The sequence below is a fragment of the Equus przewalskii genome, chromosome 1, assembly GCF_037783145.1.
Source record: "Equus przewalskii isolate Varuska chromosome 1, EquPr2, whole genome shotgun sequence".
NCBI classification, from domain to species: Eukaryota; Metazoa; Chordata; class Mammalia; order Perissodactyla; family Equidae; genus Equus; species Equus przewalskii.
In genome coordinates this window covers 13164943-13187053 of record NC_091831.1, presented here as the reverse complement: position 1 = coordinate 13187053, position 22111 = coordinate 13164943, and the positions used below count along the sequence as shown (strand labels likewise).

Genomic DNA, 22111 nt, shown 5'->3' with positions numbered 1-22111 from the left:
CCCTCCCCCAGGCAGTCACAGCCTGCGCCCTCTGTGGTGCTGGGGCTGGTGCACGAGTGCCCTCCAGCAGCTCTGCGTGAGTGTAAGTGTGTGTGTGGAGGGTGGGGTTACTGCTTTCACCCCCATCCCCAGGGCTCGGCCTCCTTGCCCTTGGAGGGGATGGGGCAGGCTCAGGGCTGGGATGGAGTTCGAGTCCCCCTACCCCCACCCCCTTGCCCTTGGTGGCAGCTTGGGAAACTCCCAGGATCCATGCAGGCTGAATGGGTTCCCATCCATTTCCTCTGTTGGTCCTCCCAATCCAGCAAATATTAGCCCATTTCACGGAGAAGAAAATGGAGACCAGGAAGGGAAGCAACTCGCCAAAGCCACACAGCTAAAAAGGGGTGGGTGGCCAGGACCTGCACCTGGGTCTGCGCTGGGTGCTTGGAGGGTCGACCTCTGACACCGCACCCGACAGTTCCTCAGCAGGGGGAGCCAGGATGGCCTGGTGGGGAGACTTGTTGCTGCTTGTCTTCTTAGAATATCATCGTTGACCATGTCTTGGTCTGTCCATGTGTGTCTGTCTGTCCCTGTGTCTTCAGTCTGCTTCACTGACTGCGCCCTAAGCCTGCCTGGTTAAGGCCCCTGGGACCTTCCAAAGCAGGAAAGAATGGCTCACCATTCCTCAGTTTCCTCACCTGTCAGAGCGGGACCTTCCTCGTTGGGCTGAGGGGAGATCGGCTTATAAAGAGCATCGCTCAGTAACAGCAGCTAACAGGTGTTATTGTCATTATTGCCTTGGCTGCTCCCCAGGTTTCCGTACCCAGCGCATTCTCTTGAAGCTTTGGAAACAGAGACCCTCAGTGACTGGGAGCGAGTGAAGGCACGTTGCCCGGCCCTGCTTCTTGGCCTGACCCCAAGGCTGGGTGTGGTTAGCAGAGGGGCTGGTCCCTTCCAGCCATACAGGGATGCCAGGGGTGAGGTGCAGCCCCTGGCCCAGCTCTTGGAGTTCCGAGAGCAGCTGCTCCTCACAGCCCGGTGTGGCCGTGGGGGCTGTGCTCCCGAAGCCTGTGTGTGCAGTGGGACCAGCCGTCTGGCTGTGGGGAGCCCCGGGAAAGCCCAGAGGCAGGTCTCCTGAACGTCACCTCGTGCTCAGCACGGAGGGCCTGGCCTAGCGCCTCTGACCTTCCAGCCCCCAGGGCCCTCTGCTTCAGGGCTCAGGGCTCTCAGAAGCTGCGGGAAGCCAAGGTCCTCTCCCAAGGGAACCCTGCCCCTTCCGCCTGCAAGGAGCAGGCGGAAGATGTGCCTGTTCATCTCTCAGAGTCCTGGATGGAAAGCAGCACAGCATGGCCTGCTTTCCCGGTGACACCTCCACTCACCCATTTACAGACACTTACTGAAGTCTACTGTGTGCCAGGCAAGCGCTGTCCTGGGCACTGGTCACTGGCCACTAGGCAAGAGGAGCAAAAGGGACTCAGTCTCTGTCCTCTTGGATGGGAACTCAGTAAAGACACAAATAATGAAATGTGCTTTGACAGAAAGACTGGAGAGCGGGGGGAGAGAAACGTGGAGACATGACTTTTGGATTGATGAGGAGGGGCATCCAGGGAAAGATGTGATGCTGAGTGAGACCTGAAGGCTTGGCGATGTGTGTCAGAGTGCTCAGGGCAGCATTATTTGTGATGGTAAAAATCTGGAAATAATAACCTATGTGTTTCTCAACAGATAGTGGATGAATGGTTATTTTTTTTTCACAAAACCTGTGGGTATATGTGTTTCTTAAAATTTTTATTCTTTTTAAGCTTGAAATATTTCAGTAAAAAAAAAATCTGCAAGTGCATATCTGGCAGAGGGAATGGCATGTGCAAAGGCCCTGAGGCAGGAAATAACTTTCCCAATGAGGAAGCAAGTGAAAGCCTGGCTTTTGCCCTGGAGGTCACCCACTTTGGGCATCTCTCAGCTGCCCCTAAGACTGTGGGGAAGGCCCTTTATTGAGCCTTCCTGGGGGGGGATCAGCTGGAGGACAATGTGAAGGGGGAAGTTGAACCATTGGGGGCAGTGCTTGCCTAGGCCAGATTTGTGGGAAAGGAAGGCCTTTGGGGTGAGTCAGCCATCTTTGGTTGGAAGCAACAGAGCCTAGTTGAGCCTCTGCCAAGGACCGTGGTGATTCCTCTCTTCTTTTGCGGAAGAATTTGCCTGCTAAACAGGCCATCTGTGTGAGGTGAATCACTGTTTTCCCCATTTTGTTAATCACAGACACTTCTGGGCAGGTCCGTTCAGGCTGAACTGCACACACTGATGAACTTCAATGCCCAGCCCGGCAAGCTGAGCATGTGCTTCAGCATTGTGTCCATGTGCAGCTCTTCTAGAACTCTCTGAAACTTGGTCAGGGGCTCCTGGACCCTGGAAGCATGGATTTCAGATTGAGTGCCACTGATCTGGTGCAGGAGTCGCTTTTCTGATGTGGAAACAGAGGCCCAGAGGGAGAAGTGTCCACTCTGAGGTCACACAGAGAGGGAAGGATGCCAGGGGCCCGGCTGACGTTTGCAGCCCAGAGTTCTTTCTCTTGGCCCTGAACGTGGGTCTTGATGTCCCCACCAAGGTTAGTCCTCGGTCCTGCTGACCTCTCCTGGGGAAAGCCGAGGTGTGTCTCACTGGCCCTTGAGCCGGGTGGGTGGGGTGGGAACCTCGGGGGTGAGATTCTGGCTGGGGCCGCTGTACCTGCAGGTGCTTCCTGCAGACGTTCTGCTTGGGAGCACTTCCCTCCCCCGCTGTGTGACTCGCTGGCTGCAGCATCTTCCAGCATGTGCTGGGTGCAGGGCAGCGTGCAGGGCGCTGGGGGGGCCACGGCCTCCACCCTGGTGGACCTTCCTGTGGGCTGGTCTGTGTCAGGGGGTGGTTACAGGGTACCGGGGCGGGGTGCCTGAGAAAATGCTGTGTGACCTGTGTGACTCACTTCTCCTCTCTGGGCCTCTGCCTCCCGACTCGATCAGTGAGGGGCAGGGCTGGGTGATCACCAAGGTCCCTCCCAGCTCTGACATCCATTAGTTCTGAGTCTGGTGGCGAGGAGGGAATAATGACAGCCCTCTTTCTCTGAGCTTTCTACTGTGCTAAATGCTTTACGTCCACGAGCTCATGATTCCTTTGTCTGCGAGGCTACAAAGGAGTCAGTTGAAGCACAGAGAAGTTGAATAATGCGCCCAGAGTGACACAGCTAGTAAATGACACAGCTGGGATTTGAACCTAGGCAGTCTGACTCTGGAACATGTGGTCAGGCTGAATAATGGCCCCCCAAAGATGTCAACCTCTGAATTCCTGCATCTTGTGAATATGTTACCTACATTGTAAAAGAGACTTTTCAGATATGATTAAGTTTAAGCTCTTGAGATGGGGAGGTTATCCTGGATTATGTAGGTGGGCCCACTGTAATCACAAGGGTCCTTATAAGAGGGAGGAAGAGGGAGATTTGATTGCAGAAAAGGAGGTCAGAGCAAGCTTGAGAAATGCAGCTTGAGAAAGACTTGACCAGCGATTGCTGGCTCTGAAGATGGAAGAAGGGAGCACAAGCCAAGGAGTACAGGGCAGCCTCTAGAAGCTGGAAAAGGCAAGAAAACAGGTTCTCCCCTGGAGCCTCTAGAAGGAGCCAGCCCTGCGCAGACCTTGATTTTAGCCCAGGGAGACTGATTTCAGACTTCTGACCTCCAGAATTTTAAGAGAATAAATTCATGTTATTTTAAGCCACTAATTGTGTGGTAATTTGTTAATAGCATCAATAGAAACGAAGACACCCAGGTCCTACTCGCTCTCTCCTTGTGGCCAGCTCTCCTTTCTGTGTTCATATTTGATTCTGAATTCCTAGGGGTAGAAATCAGATCTGCCAAAAAGAGCCCTCCTTGACCATCCTACAATGAAAGAAGCATTTTAGATGAAGACTTTGTAAGGCCACTGCTGTGCCCCTGTTTACTCTGCTGTGTAATGGGAGTTAGGAGGGGGAGGTACAGAGGGAAAAGGGCCACGGGGGACCTGGGACCCCAGCATAGACCCTGCCTCTGTAAGTCCCCAGCTCTACCTCCCCAGCCACTGCCTTTGGTCTGCTGTGCGTGATCACCTACGGTGGGGTCTGCACCCTATGTCTGGCACATCTATGTGGGCCAAGCAAGCACGGTCAGGGCCAAGGTCTGAGGCAGCAGGTGGTGCTGTGTCCCAGGTCCTTGCAGGGAACACAGGCGCCCTGGTTCATCCTCAGGTACCAGAGCTGTGCTCATGCTAGAAGTAGCCCACGGGTTTTACTGGGTCAGGAATTTAAACAGCCCTTAAAGAAAGCAGTGCTTTGCGTAGAGATGCCATCTTGAGCTGATTTTTAAAGACAAAGTGCCAGCTCTGTAGAACCCAAGGTGAGGCCCTCTGGTCCCATCCCCAGACTATGGCTTGACTGCCCTCAGGTCCATCACAAGGACCCCTGGGACCTAAGATCTCATCAGCCCAGCTCCTCATCTGGGGAAACTGAGGCCCAGAGAGGGGAAGAGACTCCCTAGGGTCACATGGGAAATTAGTTAATGGTTTCCTTGATGGGAATTCCAAGCTCTGAGATGATAAGGGATTTTTCTGGGCTCATATTAAGAAAGGGGATTCATTCATTCATCCATTTAACAACGTTTTATTGCGTACCTGCTTGGTGCCAGCTTTCAGGGAGTAACCTTCTAAGGGATGAGAAGGGGTGGATGACAATCGTGGCTGACAATATCTTATCAAGTTTAAAAGATAAATGAATAAAGTAATTTCAGGTCATTACAGTTTATAAAGGGAATAAACAAGACCTGTTGCTGGGGAGTGTCCAGGAGACAGGGTAATCAGGGAAGGCCTCTCTGAGGAGGTGACTTCTCAACTGGAAACCAAAGGAAGAGTCATGGGGAGAGTGTTTCAGGCAGAAGAAACAGCCAGCACACAGGCTCACAGTCAGAGAGAACTGGTGTATTTGAGGAACAAAAGGCAGCCCAGTGCGGCTGGTGCAGGGTGAACCAGGAGATGAGGCCAGGGAGGGAGGCAGGCAGGCTTCAGCCTGCAAGGCCTTGTAGGTCATGGCGAAGAGTTCAGGTTTTGTCCCAAGGGCCGTGGGGAGCCGTTGGAGAGGCTAGAAGTGGGTTCCTTTTATAGAATGACCCAGGCTGCAGCATGGACAGTGGGTTGGACAAGGACCAGATGGAGGCAGGGAGGCCAGCCAGGAGGCTGCTGTGGTCGTCCTGTGAGAAGTGATGGTGGCCTGGACCAGGGCAGTGGCCATGGAGGGGAAGGGAGATGGCAGAGTCAATGTGTCATTTGGAAATGGAGTCCATAGGACTTGGTGGATGGTCGTAGGTGGAAGACTGTGTGAGTTAGCTGTTGCTGTGTAACAAATTACTAAAAACTTAGCAGGTTAGAACAGTAATTAACATTTGTTATCTCATGGCTTCTGTGGATCAGGAATTGGAGAGTTGCCTATCTGGGTGGTTCTGGCTCAGGGTCTTTCATGAGGTTGCCGTCATCTGAAGGCTTGACTGGGGCTGGAGGACTCGCTCCCAGGGTGGCTCACTCACAAGGCTGGAAAATTAATGCTGGCTGTTGGCAGGAGGTCTCAGCTCATCCCCACATGGGCCTCTCCACAGGGCTGCTTGAGCGTCCTCACACCGTGACAGCTGGCTTCCCTCAGAGCAAGTGAGCCAGGAGAGCAGGGCAGGGGGCACAGCGACTTTCATGACCTAGCCTTGCAGTCATACTCCATCATTGCCACCACATCCCATTGGTTATTGGTTACCCAGGTTCAGCGTGGGAGGGGACTACACAGACATTGAATACAGAAGCAAGAATCACTGGGGCCATTTTGAAGGCTGTTTACCAGAGGCCATGGGGACGGTGGAATTGGGGTGACACCTCGGTCCTTTGGCCTAAGTGGCTGGGTGAATGGCAGTGCCGTTTACTGAGAGTCAGAGGTACATGTTTTGGGTGAAGGCAGGTAGGAATCAAGAACTCTCTTCTGGACCCCCATTTGAGAGCCTTCACCTCTGCATTAGGTGCCTCTGTGCTGCACTGGTTTGCGACTGCTGTGGCCTCAGACTTTGGGGGAACTTTCTCAGGGCCCAGTTCTCATCCGTCCCTTGAACTAACTCCATATCAGCCTCGTGGACTGGGAGTTAAAAACCAAGTGTTCTTAGGTTCAACTCCCAGCTTAGCTACTTAGGGGCTGTGTGACCCTGGACCAGATACTTGGCCTCTCTGGGCTTGTTTCCTCACCTGCAAAATAAATTCACTTTGCTGTGATGTAATGAGACTCAGAGATAATGGAACTGAAGCTCTCAGGCCAGGGCCTGGCTCACCATGACCTCTGCACCTTGGACCTCCCAGCCCTTCTGTGTGCACTGTCACATCGACATCACAACGTACCCAGGTCGCTGGGTGGATTTTGATTGGGAAGGATTTCTTGAGTCTGTTCAGCTTCTTTTAAGTAGATGATGCAAAAATTCTGGGGACAGCAGAAATAGTTATTACTCACCGGGAAATGCAAATATTTTAATGAATATCCTGTGAAAAATTGGGACATTTTTTCATGAGCAAATAGTCCTGTTTATTTCTCTAACAAAACAGCCACAGTTGTGCTGCAGAGGCCAACTTACAACTGCCAGTGGCTTTGCTCAGGGGTCAGCTCGCCTCCCTCTCTGCCCGCTTTCTCTTCTTCTCCAGCCCAGAGAAAACATGGTGGAGACAAAAGTGACCGCGTTAGGGCTTTGCTGAGAGAAGGGGATTACTTCTGCAGTGAAAAGGTAATTTTTGTGGCCAAAGTCTCTCAACTATGAAAACCGGTGTGGGCAAAAGCATAGTAAACCCCAAAATAAGTTTGAAAAATGTCCTTTCCAAGGAAAATCATTTTTCAGAAGACCATTAGTGTTTGCAAGAGGACGGTGGGGAAGGGGGACCTGCCTTCTCTTGGAGGAAATGTTCTCTCAACTCCTAAAGAGACAGAGGAATAGAGGAAAAGGGAGGAAGCCACAGGAAGGGGAGGCTTGGGGAGCAAGAGGGCTTCAACTCATCTTGGTGCCCAGCTGGTGCTGACTAAGCACACACTCCATCCAACCCTTACAAAGGCCATTTGGTTATTATACCAGTTAGAAACTGTGACTCAGAGAGGTTGGGGAGGTGGCTGTTGTCACTCAGCTCGTGGACAGAGCAATCAGAAGTCCAGCCCTGCCTGTCTGATGAGAATCCCCACTCTTTCCACACTGCCCGACGAGGAGGGGCTCTTGGTTCAAGGTCAGGATAACCGAACAGGGAGATGGGAGGAGACACACGCAAGGAGGGGGGCAGGGGAGGCTGTGCGCGCCCTGCCTCTCCCAGGGAAGGTGGTTGTGTTCCCATTTTCAGGGAGGAAAACGAAGGCTCAGAAAAGACTGTGGTGCGTGATGTGGGTTTTCTGTTTTGAAGTCCATTTGGAAACCATCTCTTCCCTCTGGTCGTGCCTCTCCATCTGTTCATCAACGATTTAGAGAGCATTTACTGTGTGCCAAGCACTGTTCTGGGTGCTTAGGAGACAGCAGGGGAGAAAACAAAGCTCCCTGCCCTCATGAGTCCTACATTCTAATGGAAGGAGGGCGGAGATGGAGCAATGAGCCGTAAACAGAATAAATAAGCCACGTAGAATGTTGCAAGGTGATCTGTGTAATGGAAGTGAGAAAGTAAAAGAAAAGTAAGTGAAAGAAAGATAAGGAAAAAAAGTAAAAGAAAGGTAGATCAGGAGGTGGGGCAGGGGGTGGGCACAAGTTGTAGCATTAAAAAGGGTGGTCAGTGGGTATTACTTTGGGGGGATGGAAATGTTCTGGAACTAGCTAGAGGTGGCGGTAGTATGACATTGTGAATGTTCTAAATGCCATTGAATTGTTCACTTTAAATGGTTAATTTTATGGTCTATGAATTTCACTTCAATAAATTATTCATTGGGAAAAAAAGTCGTCAGGGTCAACTGCATGGAGAAAGTGAGATCTGTGCAAAAACCTGGAGGAGGAGAAGGTGTTCACCCTGAGGATGTTTTCTCCTAGGGAGAAGGAAGGTTCCAGGCAAAGGGAACAGCAAGAGCAGATAGACTGGGGCAAACTAAGACCCCGGGGCCAAATCCAGCCTGCTGCCTGCGTTTGCAGTAAAGTTTTATTGGAATACAGCTGTGCCCATTTGTTTACGTATTGTGTGTGACCCAGAGACTCTGTCTGGCTCTTCTTAGAAAAAGTTTACCAACTCCTGAGCTAGATCAAAGGCCCTCAGGTGGGAACATGCCCGGGGTGTTTGAGGAACGGTGAGGAGGAGAGTGTGGCTGGAGTGGAGTGAGTATGGGAGTAGTAGCAGGTCAGAGAGGTAACGGGGGCCAAATCATGTAGCCTCCTGCACGACTTCCCTGTGGTACCCTCTGACAAACATCAGATGCTGACATCATGCTGATGGGGAAGGGGTGTGTGTGTGTGTGTGTGTGTGTGTGTGTGTGTGTGTGTTGGGAGGCAGTAGTGGTTGGATGGAAAGATGGCTGAACTTGGAGACAGAAGCCCTGGGCTTGAAACCTGCTGTCTGTCCCTTGTTAGGTCTGTGTCCTTAGTTCTCTCATCTACAAAAGTCGTGTTGGTGGTGGTAGTGGCAGCAGTGATGGTGGTGATGATGGTGGCAGTGGTGATGGTGGTGGTGTGATGATGGTGATGTTGACAGTGGTACTGGTGAAGGCAGTGAGGAGGATGGTGGTGATGATGATGGAGATGATGGCGACGTGGGGGTGCGGGTGGTGATGATGATGGTAGGGGGCATGATTGGGGAATGGTGGTGGCATCGTTGGTGGGGATGGTGATGATGGTGATGTTGATAGTGGTAGTAATGGTGGTCATGATGGTGGTAGTGGGGATGGTGATGGTGGGGATAGTGCTAGTGATGATAATGGCTACATTTAGTGAGTCCCTACTCTGTGCTAGGAACTTTGCACATTTGGCTCTAATCCTTAACCCAGCAATACAGATTGGGTAACAGCATCCTACTTTGCAAGAGAAAACACGGAGTGTCCTAAGCAAGGCCACACAGCTGGTGTGTGGCAGGGCTCAGATAACATGCAGTGATACCCACTTATCATGTTGTGATGAAGAGGCCTCCAGGCGGTGGGTGTATGAGTTCCTGGTAAACAGCCCAGCTGTCACTCAAGGGCGGCAGCCTTTGGTTGAGGTGGCCCAGTCATAGCACTGCCCTTGGCAGCAAAGGTCTCCTGGGAGGGACTGTCCCTCAGACTTCATACCCCCTAAAGCCACACGAGGAGCCTCCTCTGTCTCAGGTTCAGTGTGCTGGGGAGGGCCATGTCTCCCTGTGCCCAGGGCAACCAGTTACCGTTCCTAGTATTGGTTTGGGTTTTCTTAATTTGAGGTTGTGGGATCCTTCTGGTTGTGGCTGAGGTTTTTCTGTTCTGGAATCCCAGCTGTGGTGTGGCCGTGAGGAGGGGCCCGGAGGTGCTGGGACCTGCCCGCAGGCCCCACATGCCCCGTGCCACACCCCACGCCTCACACCGCTTCAGCACTGCACTTCCTCTTGAGAACGTACTGGAGGTTTTAGGTTCTTGTAGCTGACAGCTGAGGCACCACAAAATGTTCTGGAGTCAGGACAACTATGTGTCTGCCTCCCTACATCCCGTCCCTCAGAGGGCAGAGCTGGCTTCGAGGCCTGGAGTGTGCTAATGTCCTGCTCCCCTCTGCCCACCCTCCTGGTAGGGTCCCCTTGAACAGCGGGAGCCCCGGCTGAGCAGCTGAGCTCAGCTCCCGGAGGCATTAACAGGGCCTGGAAAGGCCTCCAGTCCCTCTCTACCTCCCGCTCCTCCTCTTCCTGGCTTCACTGAGTTGGGCAGGTTGCTCCTGGGCCTGGCTGCGCCCGCACCAGAGGACCAGCCTTCTGGACAGAGCCTGGGGCTTGATCCTGTATTCTGGGCCCATCCCTTAGGTCTCTGACATGGTACGATGGGTCAGTGCTCACTGTGCGGTGAAGGTGGTGGTGGTGTCAGGCCGTGGAAAGCAGCCTGGGGTGGGGAGAGCTTCTGTGCCCCCTAGACCTGCCTTCTCCGCTCTCCTGCCTACCCCTGGGGTCCTGTGCTCAGCAAGGATGGCGCTGGACACACTGGAGGACAGCAGGGCTACCTGATGCTTCCTGCCTAGAGGAACCGTGGCCTCGGGCTGCCTGGCATAAACGGGACAGCTCCCCTCTCAGAAGATTCTGGGCCAAGGAGCCTTTGGCAGCCTCTCGTGTTGTGTTTTCTTCTAAACATTTCAATCAGCGAGTAGTTATGGGGGCATCTCCACCTGGTGCCCCCAGATCCAGACCTCTCAGCTCAAGGACTTTGGGACAGCTTGGTGACAGAGGAGCCCAGGGCAGGAGCAGATGGAAGCAGGAGTCACCTGGATTCAGGGGGCATCCAGGAAACTTCACAGAGGCGGGTGCCCTGCAAGTGCTGGGTATTTCCAGAAAGTGAGACTCACAAAGACAGAATGAGGCCCCAGTGTTTGCAAGCTCTGCCCCCCACCCCCACCCCCCTGATCAGCTTCCTTATTATCTGTCTTACCTACAAGGAACTTAAAGAAAAGCTCTTATGAAAAAAGGTTCTGATGCCCTGTCCTGGCACCCCCACCCCCCACCCCCAGGTCCCAGATGAGTAAACTGAGGCCAGGGGGTGGTGCCTTCTCCTGCACCCCTACCGGCCTGTCTGCCTTTTGCAGCGATTGCCAAGTACCTTGGCTTGGAGAAAGTCCCCTGCAGACTGAGGTCACGGCAAGTACACTTGGCTGGAGTCAAGTCCCTTTTGAAAAGGCTTGAGTCACTCGGTGACGCAGCCCCAGATTGGGTCCTATAATTGGGATCTCGCCTTGTTTGGGGCTGGATGAAAAGAGACTTTGAATCAGTGAGATGCCACACACCCACCTCATCAGCTTCAGCTGGGGGTGCCACTCTGGCGGTGGCAAAGGTAATGGAGCCCAGGTGGTTGAGACAGAAATATTGGTGGCGCGGAGGCCAGGGCGGGGAGGCAACAGACATGGGAAAACTACCTCATCAGAAAAACCGGCCTCCTCCACTGTGCCCGTGGCCTCGGACAACACCCACGGCCTCCCCATGGTGGTATTTTCTGGAAAACCAGCCCTGCTGGCAGCGCCGTAGAAACCGAGTCCTGACAGCTCACCTGGGTGGAAAGGAATTGAACAGATTCTTTAGCCCCACAGACGTCACAGGCAAAATTATAACACGCCTTCCACTTGACCAGCGGAGAGGGGATGAGTCATCGGCCGCTTGCGGCTGGGAACACAGAGAGCCTTCCGACAGACAGTCACTAGGCTGCTCAGAACCTCCCAGACCTGGACCAAAATATGTTCAGAGCAGCCCCTCCAATTTTCCTGGTCTCCCCTCTCCAAACGAGACCCACTTTGCAACGTAATTTGGATTTCTAACAAATTTGGTTCCTCGCATTAGACTGAAACTGACCTCTCCAAACCTCATGGCCCCTTGCAACCCACAGGCCGTTCCATGGGAGGGGCTGTGAGATGGCAGGAGGAAGGGGCCCTGCTGGGAATCCTGGGGCAGTGGCAGCCTTTGTAGCTCTTCACGCCCTGTCCTTGTGCTTTTAACTAACCAGCAGTGCTCCAAACTGTTCTGGAAGTGAGGATGTTGTCTCTGTGGTCTCTCTCATACTTCCTCTGTTTATGCCTGGCGCCACTCTGGGGGCTTCCGCTCTGAGCTTGCAGCCCTGGGGAGACCCACTGCTCCCTCGGCCCCTCTGTCTTGCCCCATTGACCAGGACCAGAACTGATGGGCTGTTTCAGAATCTGGGCTGGCCCACGACATGCGGCTTGGAGACAAAAGATGTGTTGGCTAATCAGATTTGCTCCTTGGGACTTTAGGGTCAGGATTCCGGCAGACGGGCAGTGAACTGGGCTGCAGGGTCCTGAGGACTTGGGGGCTTGACACAGCTCTGATACTAGCTCCCTGGAGCAAGCGCAGACTCTACAGGTGAGAGTGAGGGCCCACAAGACTGCCCTCCCTTCAGACTCCAGCTGCAAGTTTAGGGGTCCCCAGGCCACATGCACTTCTGACCAACTGGCTACAAATTCAAGGATTCCCCCCACCCCCTTGGGTTTGATAGTTCACTAGAATGACTCACAGAACTCAGGAATGCACAATACTTAGAATTACAATTTTATTAGAGAAAAAGGACACAAATCCAAACCAGCAAAAGGGAGCAATTCTCATGGCAAAGTCTGCAAGGGACGCATCGCTGTCCCGGCACACTGACATGCAGTCACCAACCAGGAAGCTCACCCAAGCCCGGAGCCCAGAGTTTTTGTTGGGGTTTCATTACTTGGTCGTGAGTGATTGGATCATTGCCCACGTGGTTGAACTCAATCTCTAGCCTCCTTCCCCTCCCCAGATGTCAGGTTATTGTCACCTGGGTCAAAACCCCAACCTCCTAACCACATGGTTGGTCATTGTGCCATGGCCAGCCCCACCTTGAGTCATCTTGTTAGCATAACTCAGGTATGGTTCTCGGGGCTGGCCCACTCCTATCCCTCGGTGAAGTCCAAGGACTTAGAGGTTACCTCGCAGGAACCAGGGACAAAGGCAGCTTCTTCCTTGTACACCCACAGTCAGTGAGGGCCTGTGCAGAGGGATGAGCCTGGCCTGGCCTCAGAGGGGCACGTGGCAGAGCCAGGTGCAGAGACACCTCAGCCCCAGGTTTTCCGTGTCTCCGGGCCTTCCTATTCCCGCAAATCCAGCTACTCTTGGCTGCCTCTCTTTGGATTCTTAGAGGCCCCCATGATCCTGGCAATAATCCCCTTCTTTGTGGGTCAACTTGAATGAGTCTCTCTTCCTGCTGACCTTGGCTGAGACTGCATCCCCATCACGGTTTTCCGATTTGGGTAGAAAGTCTGTCCAGAGAAACATGGTCTGTGGGAAAACAGCACCCCCACCCTCCTCAGGGTCCCCAAAACTCATCAGGTCCTCTGCAGATACCAGCAAGCCCATCTCCAGAAATGATTCTCTCCTCTCTGGGATCCACAAAACAATAAAAGTCCAAAGGCCGCCGGAAGGCAAAGGGGCACCAGTAGATGTGCACTGATGGTAAGGGCAGGGTTTGAGCGGAGTCCTGGCCAGCTTATTAGGGAGCCAGACCAGGGCCTGGGGTGATAGAGCGAAGGATCTGTGAGGCCGTCTCTCCAACCTGGACCCAGAAAGGTCGTTGCTGACTGTGTTCTCTAGCATCTCCCTTGGACTTTCTGGAAACAGGAGGGTCCTCTTACAGTTTGCCCTCTTGCCCCGGCTCATGCGTGGCCCAGTAAGTGGTGTCGGGGCTGCCAAGTGTCTTTGCGAGAAGAATGCTTGACTCATGTCAGGCAGGGGACAGGGACCTGGGTTCTTGTTAGAGCCCAGGCTCACTAAATTTTGGAGCTGGGAGGAGTATGTTCAGTCAATTTGTCCAAACCCTTGTGTGTTTCTTCAGACTGTTTTTGGAAGTAGACAGGGCAGAAATAACAAATCACAGAGAGAGCAATTCCCAGAAAGAGTGGTCCTGTTGTCCCATTTCCCACGTGATGTTCAAGGACTTCCTCTTGATTTAGGGCAGTGGTTCTCAAACTTGAGTGTGATCACCTGGAAGGCTCGTTAACCCCCAGATTGCTGGCCACCACTCCCAGAGTTTCCTGTTCAGGAGGTCTAGGGTGGAGCCCAAGAATTTGCATTTGTGACAAGTTCCCTGGTGACGCGGAGGCTGCTAGTCCAAGGATCACTCAGGAACCTCTGATTCAAGGGTGTGAAGGAAGGTCTTTCTAACAAATGCGAGAGGCGTCCTCAGCTTCTCCCAAGGACCCTTTCTCTGATCAGTCGCTCATTTGTCACCAGCGAGGAAAAGAACGTTAGACTAGGAGTCAAAACACCTGGGTCCTGGTTCAGGGTGTGACACAAACTGCTTGAGTGATTTGAGACTCTGTGTCCTCATCTGTCACATGGTTTCAGTAAGAGGCCCTACTTCATGGCGGTTGGTGTGAGGATTAAACGAGATGATGCCTTCAAATTGCTCTCTGACCCTGGAAGTACAAGAAATGCCACAGTTCTTTAATTTCCAGATCAAACAGGCCATACTGTAAGATTAATGAGAAGTCCAAGGTCAATGGCTTTGTCCCCCTCCTTCCAAGGTTGGAATGAGAAGTCCAGGGGCTCAAAGGACTCCAGCAAATGAGACCTCAGACTTTTGGGGTCACCACTGCTGTTGATTTTGTCCCTGTCCTTCAGAGGAGGGGCCCCTGCTGGCAGCTCCACTCCACTGTGCCAGGCTGGTCCTGGGTCCCAGGGAGGCTGGAGGCTCCTCACAGCTCAGAGTCGCTCATCATGGGACCTCCCCCCATCCCCCAACCTCCTACCTGCACTGGGGTCCAGCTGGCACAGGGGCAATGCCTTCCAGAAGCTCAGGCCCCCTCACACTCTCCCCCTGGAGTACGACATGGGTCCACCTTGCTCTTCTCCCTCGTTCTCAGTGCCAGCTCATTTCAGTCCTCTGCCTACAAAGCTCAAACACCTCCCACGAAAACAGTACAAGCAACAAGAATAACTGTAAGCCGACTTCTTCCCCCACAATGACAGTTTTCTCTTGGCAGTTTTTTTGGAGTGATCTTTGTATTTCTCCCGGGGGGCATCCGCAGGAGCAAAAGAAAAGCCACTTAGGTTCTCAGTCACTCACCCTGTTATGAGTGCTTGGCCATCCTTAAGAAAGGGTAGTGACTTATTACTTTGCTTTTTTCCCCTAGTCCCTCACTCCAGCCCCTGCTAGGACTCGCCACCTGCCAGAGGAGTCCCCAGCCCTCTCTGTTGGCTGCTCTCCCTCCTCCTGCCCTGCCACCCCCTTATCACACTTCCCCTAGGCCCCCCTGGGGAGCACCTGCACGAGGCCATTGCTGGCAGCCAAGGGGGACCCTGGGGACTGGAGAAAGCAGAAGTGATTTGATGAGCAATTTCCTTCCTGGAGGCTGCCCCCTCCTAGGGGCTCAAGGCCCTGAGTCGGGGGAGCACTGCATCCTCCTGTTGCCCACCTCTCTCCAGGTTTTGCCTTAGACTCCTTCCCACACCAGGAGAGAGACCTGCCCCCCTTGGTCTTTGGTGCCTTCCCCCAGAGCTGTGAGCCAGCGGAGTTTAGCCCATGTCCCCAGGCCCAACGTCTTGACTTCTTCCCACCTCTGGCAGGAGCCCTCCCACCCGCTCCAGGCCTGTGTTGCTGCCACCTCCTCCCTGGCTGGAGCCACCCCTCCTCCATGCAGCCCCCCACCTGCCACGCCACATTCCCAGCCATCTTGCTTGTCTCTGCTCTTTGAAGCATGGAACAAGCTGGATGTCCACACGGGCAGGGACTGTGTCCTCTCCGCTGACTCGTTTCCGGCACATGGAAGGTAAACCATGAGTAGCAGGGGGTTGGCTGGTAAAGCAAATAAAGCCTGAAACTGCTTGAGACAGGAAATGACTGCGAGTCAGTGCGATGGGAGAAGATATGTGCTCCTGGTTGGGTGTGCGGTTCATTCACTGGCCCTGTTAATTCCTCTCCCTGAGCCTCAGGTTTCTCCTCTGTGAAATGGGGCTAGTACCACCTTAATGAGTTACAAAGGTATAGCACCTGGTTCAGTGCTAAGCCCAGGGGCTGTGAGTCGGGGTGGGCAAGTTGTCATTTATTTCTGCAAACAATCGTTTACCTAGTCAGTCAACATAACTTCATGAAAGCTCGCAATTAACCGGGCACTGTGTTTGCTGCCCCACCCTCTGGAAGGACACTGAGCAGGTCTGGGCTGAGCTGGGACAGGGCTGTGGGCCAGATGAAGGGGTCTGCCTCTCAAGGGCAGCTCTGGAAGGGGCATCAGAGCTGGGGCTTGAAGGAGCAGGGCTTCAGCAGGCAGAGGGATCAGGAGCTGCTTCTGTGAGGTCACAAGGGGAGAGGAGGATGCACACAGGGGTCAGAGGTGACACTTGCATCCACTTGGCAAACACTGTTTGAGCATCGACACTGGGCCAAGGAGAGAATAACGGAGAGCAAAGCAACTCAGGTCCCTGCCCCCACAGTCTGCTGTCAGAGCAGGGAGATGGTGGATGGGCAAGTAAACCACCAAATAGGAAGATGTTAGGAAGTGAGAAGAGCTGGGGCTGGTGCCGGGAATCTGGTAGTGACCTCATGCGTAAAGGCTGGACACGTCAGTGCAAATGTGCTGAATGTTGGGAGAATGGACAAGCGAATCTGTCCACTGATGAGTGTGTGCGAGAGGGAGACAGACTGCCCGACCAACCAGGGCCTCCCAAGCACTGTTTAATGGCAGGTGGCAAAGGCAAAGAATGGGGCCTGCTTCAGCTACTGAGGTCAGAGAAGGCCCTGCAGGATGACCACCCAGTGCACAGGACAGCCTTGAAGCTGGGTGCATGCCTAAGACTTGAAGCATGGATGAGAAACATTCAGAAAAGTAGGAAGAGATGCTCCTGACAGAGGGGACAGCAAGTGCAAAGGCCCTGGGAGCAACAGCAGGGAGAGAAATAAAGTTGGGGAGATGATGACCAGATGGCAAAGGGCTTTGAACCTGACCAAGGAGAATTGGCTGACCTGTGGGTGATGGGCAGGCCTGGAAACTGGCCATCTCAGCTTCTGGGGCCTGACTTGGCCCTGAGTAGGAGGAGGTGGTGGCCCTAGCCCTTTGTAGGCCTGACACCCCTCCCCGGCGGGGCCATAGGACCAGGACGTGAAAGGAATTTCTGCAGCAGCCTGGTGGGCCTGGCCACCTCAGGATACTGAGAAACAATCAAATCCGACTGAAATAATAAACAGTACAACACTTCAGTCATCAAATATGCAGTCTGGTAACCCAACAGCACCCTGAAGAGCCAGCTCTTTGTCTGGAATGTGACCACTTTGAGGCAGGTTTTGTCTGTTAAGACGTGGAACCTCACCCCAGCCTGTCTGAGTGATGGAGGAGCTGCATTTATTACACAGGAGTTTTTGAGGAACTGGAAGTCACGTGTGAGTGGGGAGGCCATTGAGGACCCCTGTGGCCGTTTACGGGACACCCTGCTGAGAGTGTCCCTGTGTTTATTTCCTGTTGCCACTGTGACAAATGACCACAAACCCGGTAGATTGAAATGACACAGATGTTTTGTCTTACAGCTCAGGAGGTCAGAAGTCGGACATGGGTCTCCCTGGGTTGAAACTAGGGTGTTCGGAGGGCTCCGTTCTTTTTGGGCTCTTGGGGAGAATCTGTTTTCTTGCCTTGTCCAGTTTCTAGAAGCTCTCTGCATTCCTCTGCTTGTGGCCCCCTTCCATCTTCAAAGCCAGCAACGGCCGGTCTAGCCTTTCTCACACTGCATCACTCTGAACTGACTCTCCTGCCCCATTCTTCCACATTCAAGGACTCTTAGAGTTACACTGAGCCCACCGAGATCATCCAGGATGATGTCCCTGTCATTATCCTAATTCCGTCTGCAATCGTAATTCCCCTTTACCATGTAACCTAACGTACTCACAGGTGCCAGGGACTAGGACATGGACACTTTTGGGGAGCATTATTCTGCCTACCGTAGTCACTGTCCTGTTCTGTGGGCTGAGGGGGTAAGGAGTAGGAGGAGAGAAGCCCCAGGTGGGCCAGGAAGTCTGCGTCCTTGGCCTGGGGGCAGCCCCCATGTGACTGTGTGGTACCCACCCTCCCTTGGTAACTCCAGCCTCCGCCTCACACCCTCCAGGTGACCTTGGCTTACCTTTCCCACCTCCCCCACGACCACCACCGTTGTCCCGTTACTAACAAGTCTCCCCCAAACCCTGCACTTCTCCTGAGTGTGGGTCAAAACGGTCATTAAATAAAGCAGCGTTTCTCCACCTCGGCACTGTCGACATTTTGGATCATTCTCTGCTGTGGGGAGCTGTCCTTTGCATTGTATGATGTTTAAGCACGTTCCTGGCCTCTGCCTACTAGATGCCAGTAACACCCCACCCAATGTGACAACTAAAAATATCTCTAGACGTTGCCAAATGTCCTCTGGAGGACAAATCACCAGGGATCAAGAACCACTGAAATAAAGCCTTTGCTGTCTGTCTGCCTTACTAAATCGGGCACCTCAAGACAGTGACACCCTGTCTCTTGCCCATCCCCAGGTCCCCAGCACCTGCATAGTGAAAGAATGAATGAATTGAATAATTAATGAATCTGTGTTAATTTCCTTAATAGATAAATCTATAAAAAGTATGCAAACTTTTGTGTATGTGTGTAAAATCAACTCCTGCTTTCTGTAGACTGGCTATCTGAGAGTCACCTGGAGAGTCTTCTAAGTCATATCCCAACGGAGAGTTGGGGTGCAGCCTGGGAGTCTTTATTGTCAAGAACGCTTCATCAGTTCCTCAAAAAGCTGGAATTACCATATGATCCAGCAATTCCGCCCCCAGGTATATACCCAAAAGGATTGAAAGCAGGGACTCAGATGTCCACCGTGGCATTAGTCACAATAGCTAAAAGGTGGAAACAACCCAAATGTCCACCAAGTGTAGTCTATACACGAAAGGGAATATTATTCAGCTTTAAAAATGGAATGAAATCTGATGCACACTACAACATGAATGAACCCTTGGGGACATTATGCTGAGTGAAATAAGCGAGTCCCCAAAGGACACATATAGTATGATTTCACTTATATGAGGTACCCAGAGTAGTCAAATTCATTTCTTTCTAGAGACAGGAAGTAGAATGGGGGTTCCCAGGGTCTGGAGGGAGTGGGGAGTTATTTAAGGGGTACTGAGTTTCAGTTTGGATGATGAAAAGTTCTAGAGATGGATAGTGGTGATGGTTGCACAGCATTGTACCACTAGAATGAATGCCTAAAAATGTTAGAATGGAAAGTTTTATGTTGTGTATATTTTATGACACACACACACAAGTACTTCGTCCTAGCCGGATCTGGGAATGACTTTTCAGTAGTGGGAATCGGGGGGTAGAAAGGGATACGGACTAGATGACTTCTAATGGCCCTTTGAGGCCTCGCAGCCTGAGAATGGCTGAGATGGGAGCACATGACTTGGCCACCTCAAGTTCTAGGCTGATGGCAGCCCTTCTCCGGGGGTGCACGTAGTAACCCCTCTGGAGGCCAGGCAGGCCGCCTGAATGGAGGCCACATGGCCTGTCCACGAGGGCAGCTGCTGCCCAGCTCCTACTGATTCTTGCCATGTGGGATGTCTGGTTATGGGAGAGAAGTCCTGAATCTGGATTCGTATGTGAAATCTCCTAATGTCTAAATCTTGACAGCTGGTTCAGTGAAGGGGCAAACAAGCCGAGCAACTCTGCAGCCTCGGGTCTGGGGTGGCGTCTTTTCTTGGGGCTCGCAGGCTTGGGCCCCACCTAGAAAGATCCCCGTTCTGGCTCCTCTTAGTGGTGCTGTCTCACCCCTGAGGTCTGATGCCAGCTTTCTCTTTGATCCCTGAGAACTTCCCTTGCTTTCAGTGCCGAAAGGCAGGTTTACAGACAGAAGGGCGAGGGTGAGGGCCTTGGTCTGGATTCCGCTCAGTCTGGGTCTTGGCTCTGCTATTTATGAGCTGTGGGGCTGTAGGTGACTTGCTTTTTTCCTTCCCTATGCCTCGGTTTCCTTATTTGTCAAGTGGGAACAGTAAGAGTTCTGCCTTGTAGAGTTAGAATGGGGACTCCAGGAGAGGGCACGTGCCGGGCTTGGCCAGTGGAAGGGATCTGCAGTGTGTGCATGCGTGTGCACGTGTGTTGGCCCCGGGCTGGAGGAAAGAGGAGTGTGGAGTTGGACAGGCCATCAGCTGGTGAGTTACACAACCCCGGATGTCTGTTTCTTCATCTGGGACGGGGGCCCAGTGATTTCTTCCTCAAAGAGTCATTCTGAGGATTAAACAAGATAATGTTCAAATGGTGCCCGGACACTGTATGTGCCCGGTACACATTCGTTCTGCTCCTCGGAGTCTGAGGCCTTTGCCCTCTGCGGAGACTGAGAGGAGGCAGCTGGGGCTGGTTGGCCAGGTTGAAAACAGGAGGGACAGAGAGCAGAAAAATGGTCCTGGTGTCCTGCCCCTCCTCCATCGGCTCCCTCTCCTACTTCCCAGCCCACAGGGTGAGGGTGCTGGTCCCGCCCTCAGAATCCCATCCAATCACTGATCAGGAACATGGCCTTGGCTTCCAGAGCAGCTTAGATGAGTCAGGCTGTTCCATTCACTGAGACCACTCTGTGCCTGCCCTCAAACACGCTGGGCTGGGGGTGGGTGCAGAGCCGAGCTCCTCCGGGGTCCCTGAGTTTACTGGTTGGAGAGAGGGGCCTTGCTCTGCCCAGACCCTTTCTGAGGGTTCAAGACTGGAGGGGCTGCGTGCCCACCCAGAGCAGGGTGCCAGCCCAGAGTGCAGAGGCCCTGCCCAAGACCCTACGTCTCTTTAACTGAGCTCCAGTCTTCACAGGTGCTTGGGGTGTGGACTGCATGAAGAAGGGTGAAAGGCCCTTAAAATCCTGAGACAATGAGGGGCCTAAAGGGCTATGTGACCTTTGGTGAGTCACTGACAGATGGTATCTAAGGGCCACCCTGGGGTGAGGTGGGTGACAGCATCTCAGTCCTTGGGGTTCCTGGCCACATGACACAGAGGTGCATCCTGGTCCAAGGTCCAAGGCCCAAACGTTGCTGGGCTCAGGGACACCTAGGCCAGAGTCAGCGGGCCTTGCTGTTCGCACACCTGCACGTTCTGACGTCTGTCCACTGTCACACAGATAAGGAGTGGTGGTGTTGACGGGAACGCCCTGTGTGTGCACCTTACTCAGCTCTGTGTGTTCATTGCATATTTGTGTTCATTACATGTGCATATTCATTATGTGTTCATATTCATTGTGTGTGTTCATTAAATGTGTGTCCATTGTGTGTCTGTTGTGTGTGTGTCCACTGTGTGCGACCCTAGTGTGAGTGTGTCCATCATGTGTGCACCCTGCAGAGGATGTGAGGTGCGACAGGGCCCTTCAGGAGTCCTTCCAGCCTTGAGAAATGCGTCCTCTGACCCCTGGGGTTTGTGAGGAGGCAGAAGAAAGGAGTACCCAAGACAAGTGGAAACTGAAGTCCTCGTCCCCAACATCTGGCCTCCAGTTGGGGAAGGGGACTCTCCACAGGGGACAAGAGGACAAACTGAGTCAGTGAGGGAGCCACAGTGCCCTCACTGTGGGTCTATTCCACAAGGATTTCCCAAGTCTGAAGGGATTATTAAGTCCAACAGGCCTGGCCCCTGCCATTGGAAGGTTATGGTCTAGTCTGGGGCCGGATACTGGGGCCCTGTGGGGCTGAACAGCGGTGGGAGATACCAAGGAAGAACAGGGCTTCTGGTGTGGGCGCAGGCATGGATGACTGGAGGGGCTAGCCGCTCCTGCTGGTGGGGAGCCCAGGCCCAAGCATGTAAGAGGAGCACGCAGGCCTGATGCTGGCCAGGGGGAGTGTGTGTGCCTGGTGGGGTTTGGAGTGTGTCATGGGCTTGACCTTGAGCCCCCCAGCTCTAGCTGTCTCCCAGCCCCTGAAACTGGTAGACAGGCTCACTGGGATGGGATGCAGCTCTGGAGCCTTGGACAAGACCAACATCAGCCCAACATCTTTTTCCCCCATCTCTGCAGGGGGCGGAGGAAAACGCAAAGGGAAGAGCAAGAAGTGGAAGGAAATCCTGAAGTTCCCTCACATTAGCCAGTGTGAAGACCTCCGAAGGACCATAGGTAAGCCGTCCAGCCTCCAGGGGGCGTGGGGACGGGCTGCAGGGGGAGCGAGGAGCCTGTTAATTGCCAAAAGGTGAGTCAAATACAAATAGGTTGGAGCTCCAGGCTGACATTTTTGCTAATTGACATAATGATGCAACCAACATTTATTGAGTATTTGGTGTGTAGTGGGCAGAATTACCTCTCGATTACCCTTTGAGGCAGGTGTTATTATTTTATTCCACCTTTTAGGTGGGAACCCGAGACACAGAGTGATTCTGTAACTGGCCCAAAGTCACACAGCTTGTGGGAGGGTGATGGAGGTGGGCCAGGCCTTCTACTGAGCCCCCCCTCGTAGCTTCCCACCCTTCCTTCCTGGAGCCGG

At 53.2% G+C, this 22111-nt stretch overlaps 2 protein-coding genes across 9 annotated transcripts in view; both read left to right on the top strand.

Moving 5' to 3' along the window:
• GRK5 (G protein-coupled receptor kinase 5) overlaps window positions 1–22111 on the top strand; it is a 219855-nt gene that overhangs the window by 78628 nt on the left and 119116 nt on the right. For all 8 annotated transcript variants that reach the window (XM_008525599.2, XM_070588542.1, XM_070588926.1 and 5 more), the window contains one exon: window positions 21652–21747. In XM_008525599.2, the coding sequence (XP_008523821.1) occupies window positions 21652–21747 (96 nt within the window). Of the gene's footprint in view, window positions 1–21651; window positions 21748–22111 lie in introns of those variants that run through there.
• LOC103554497 (high affinity immunoglobulin epsilon receptor subunit gamma-like) overlaps window positions 1–22111 on the top strand; it is a 111326-nt gene that overhangs the window by 77599 nt on the left and 11616 nt on the right. The window contains exon 2 of the mRNA XM_008525580.2: window positions 21652–21747. The gene's annotated coding sequence lies outside the window, so the exon portion shown is untranslated. The remainder of the gene's footprint in view (window positions 1–21651; window positions 21748–22111) is intronic.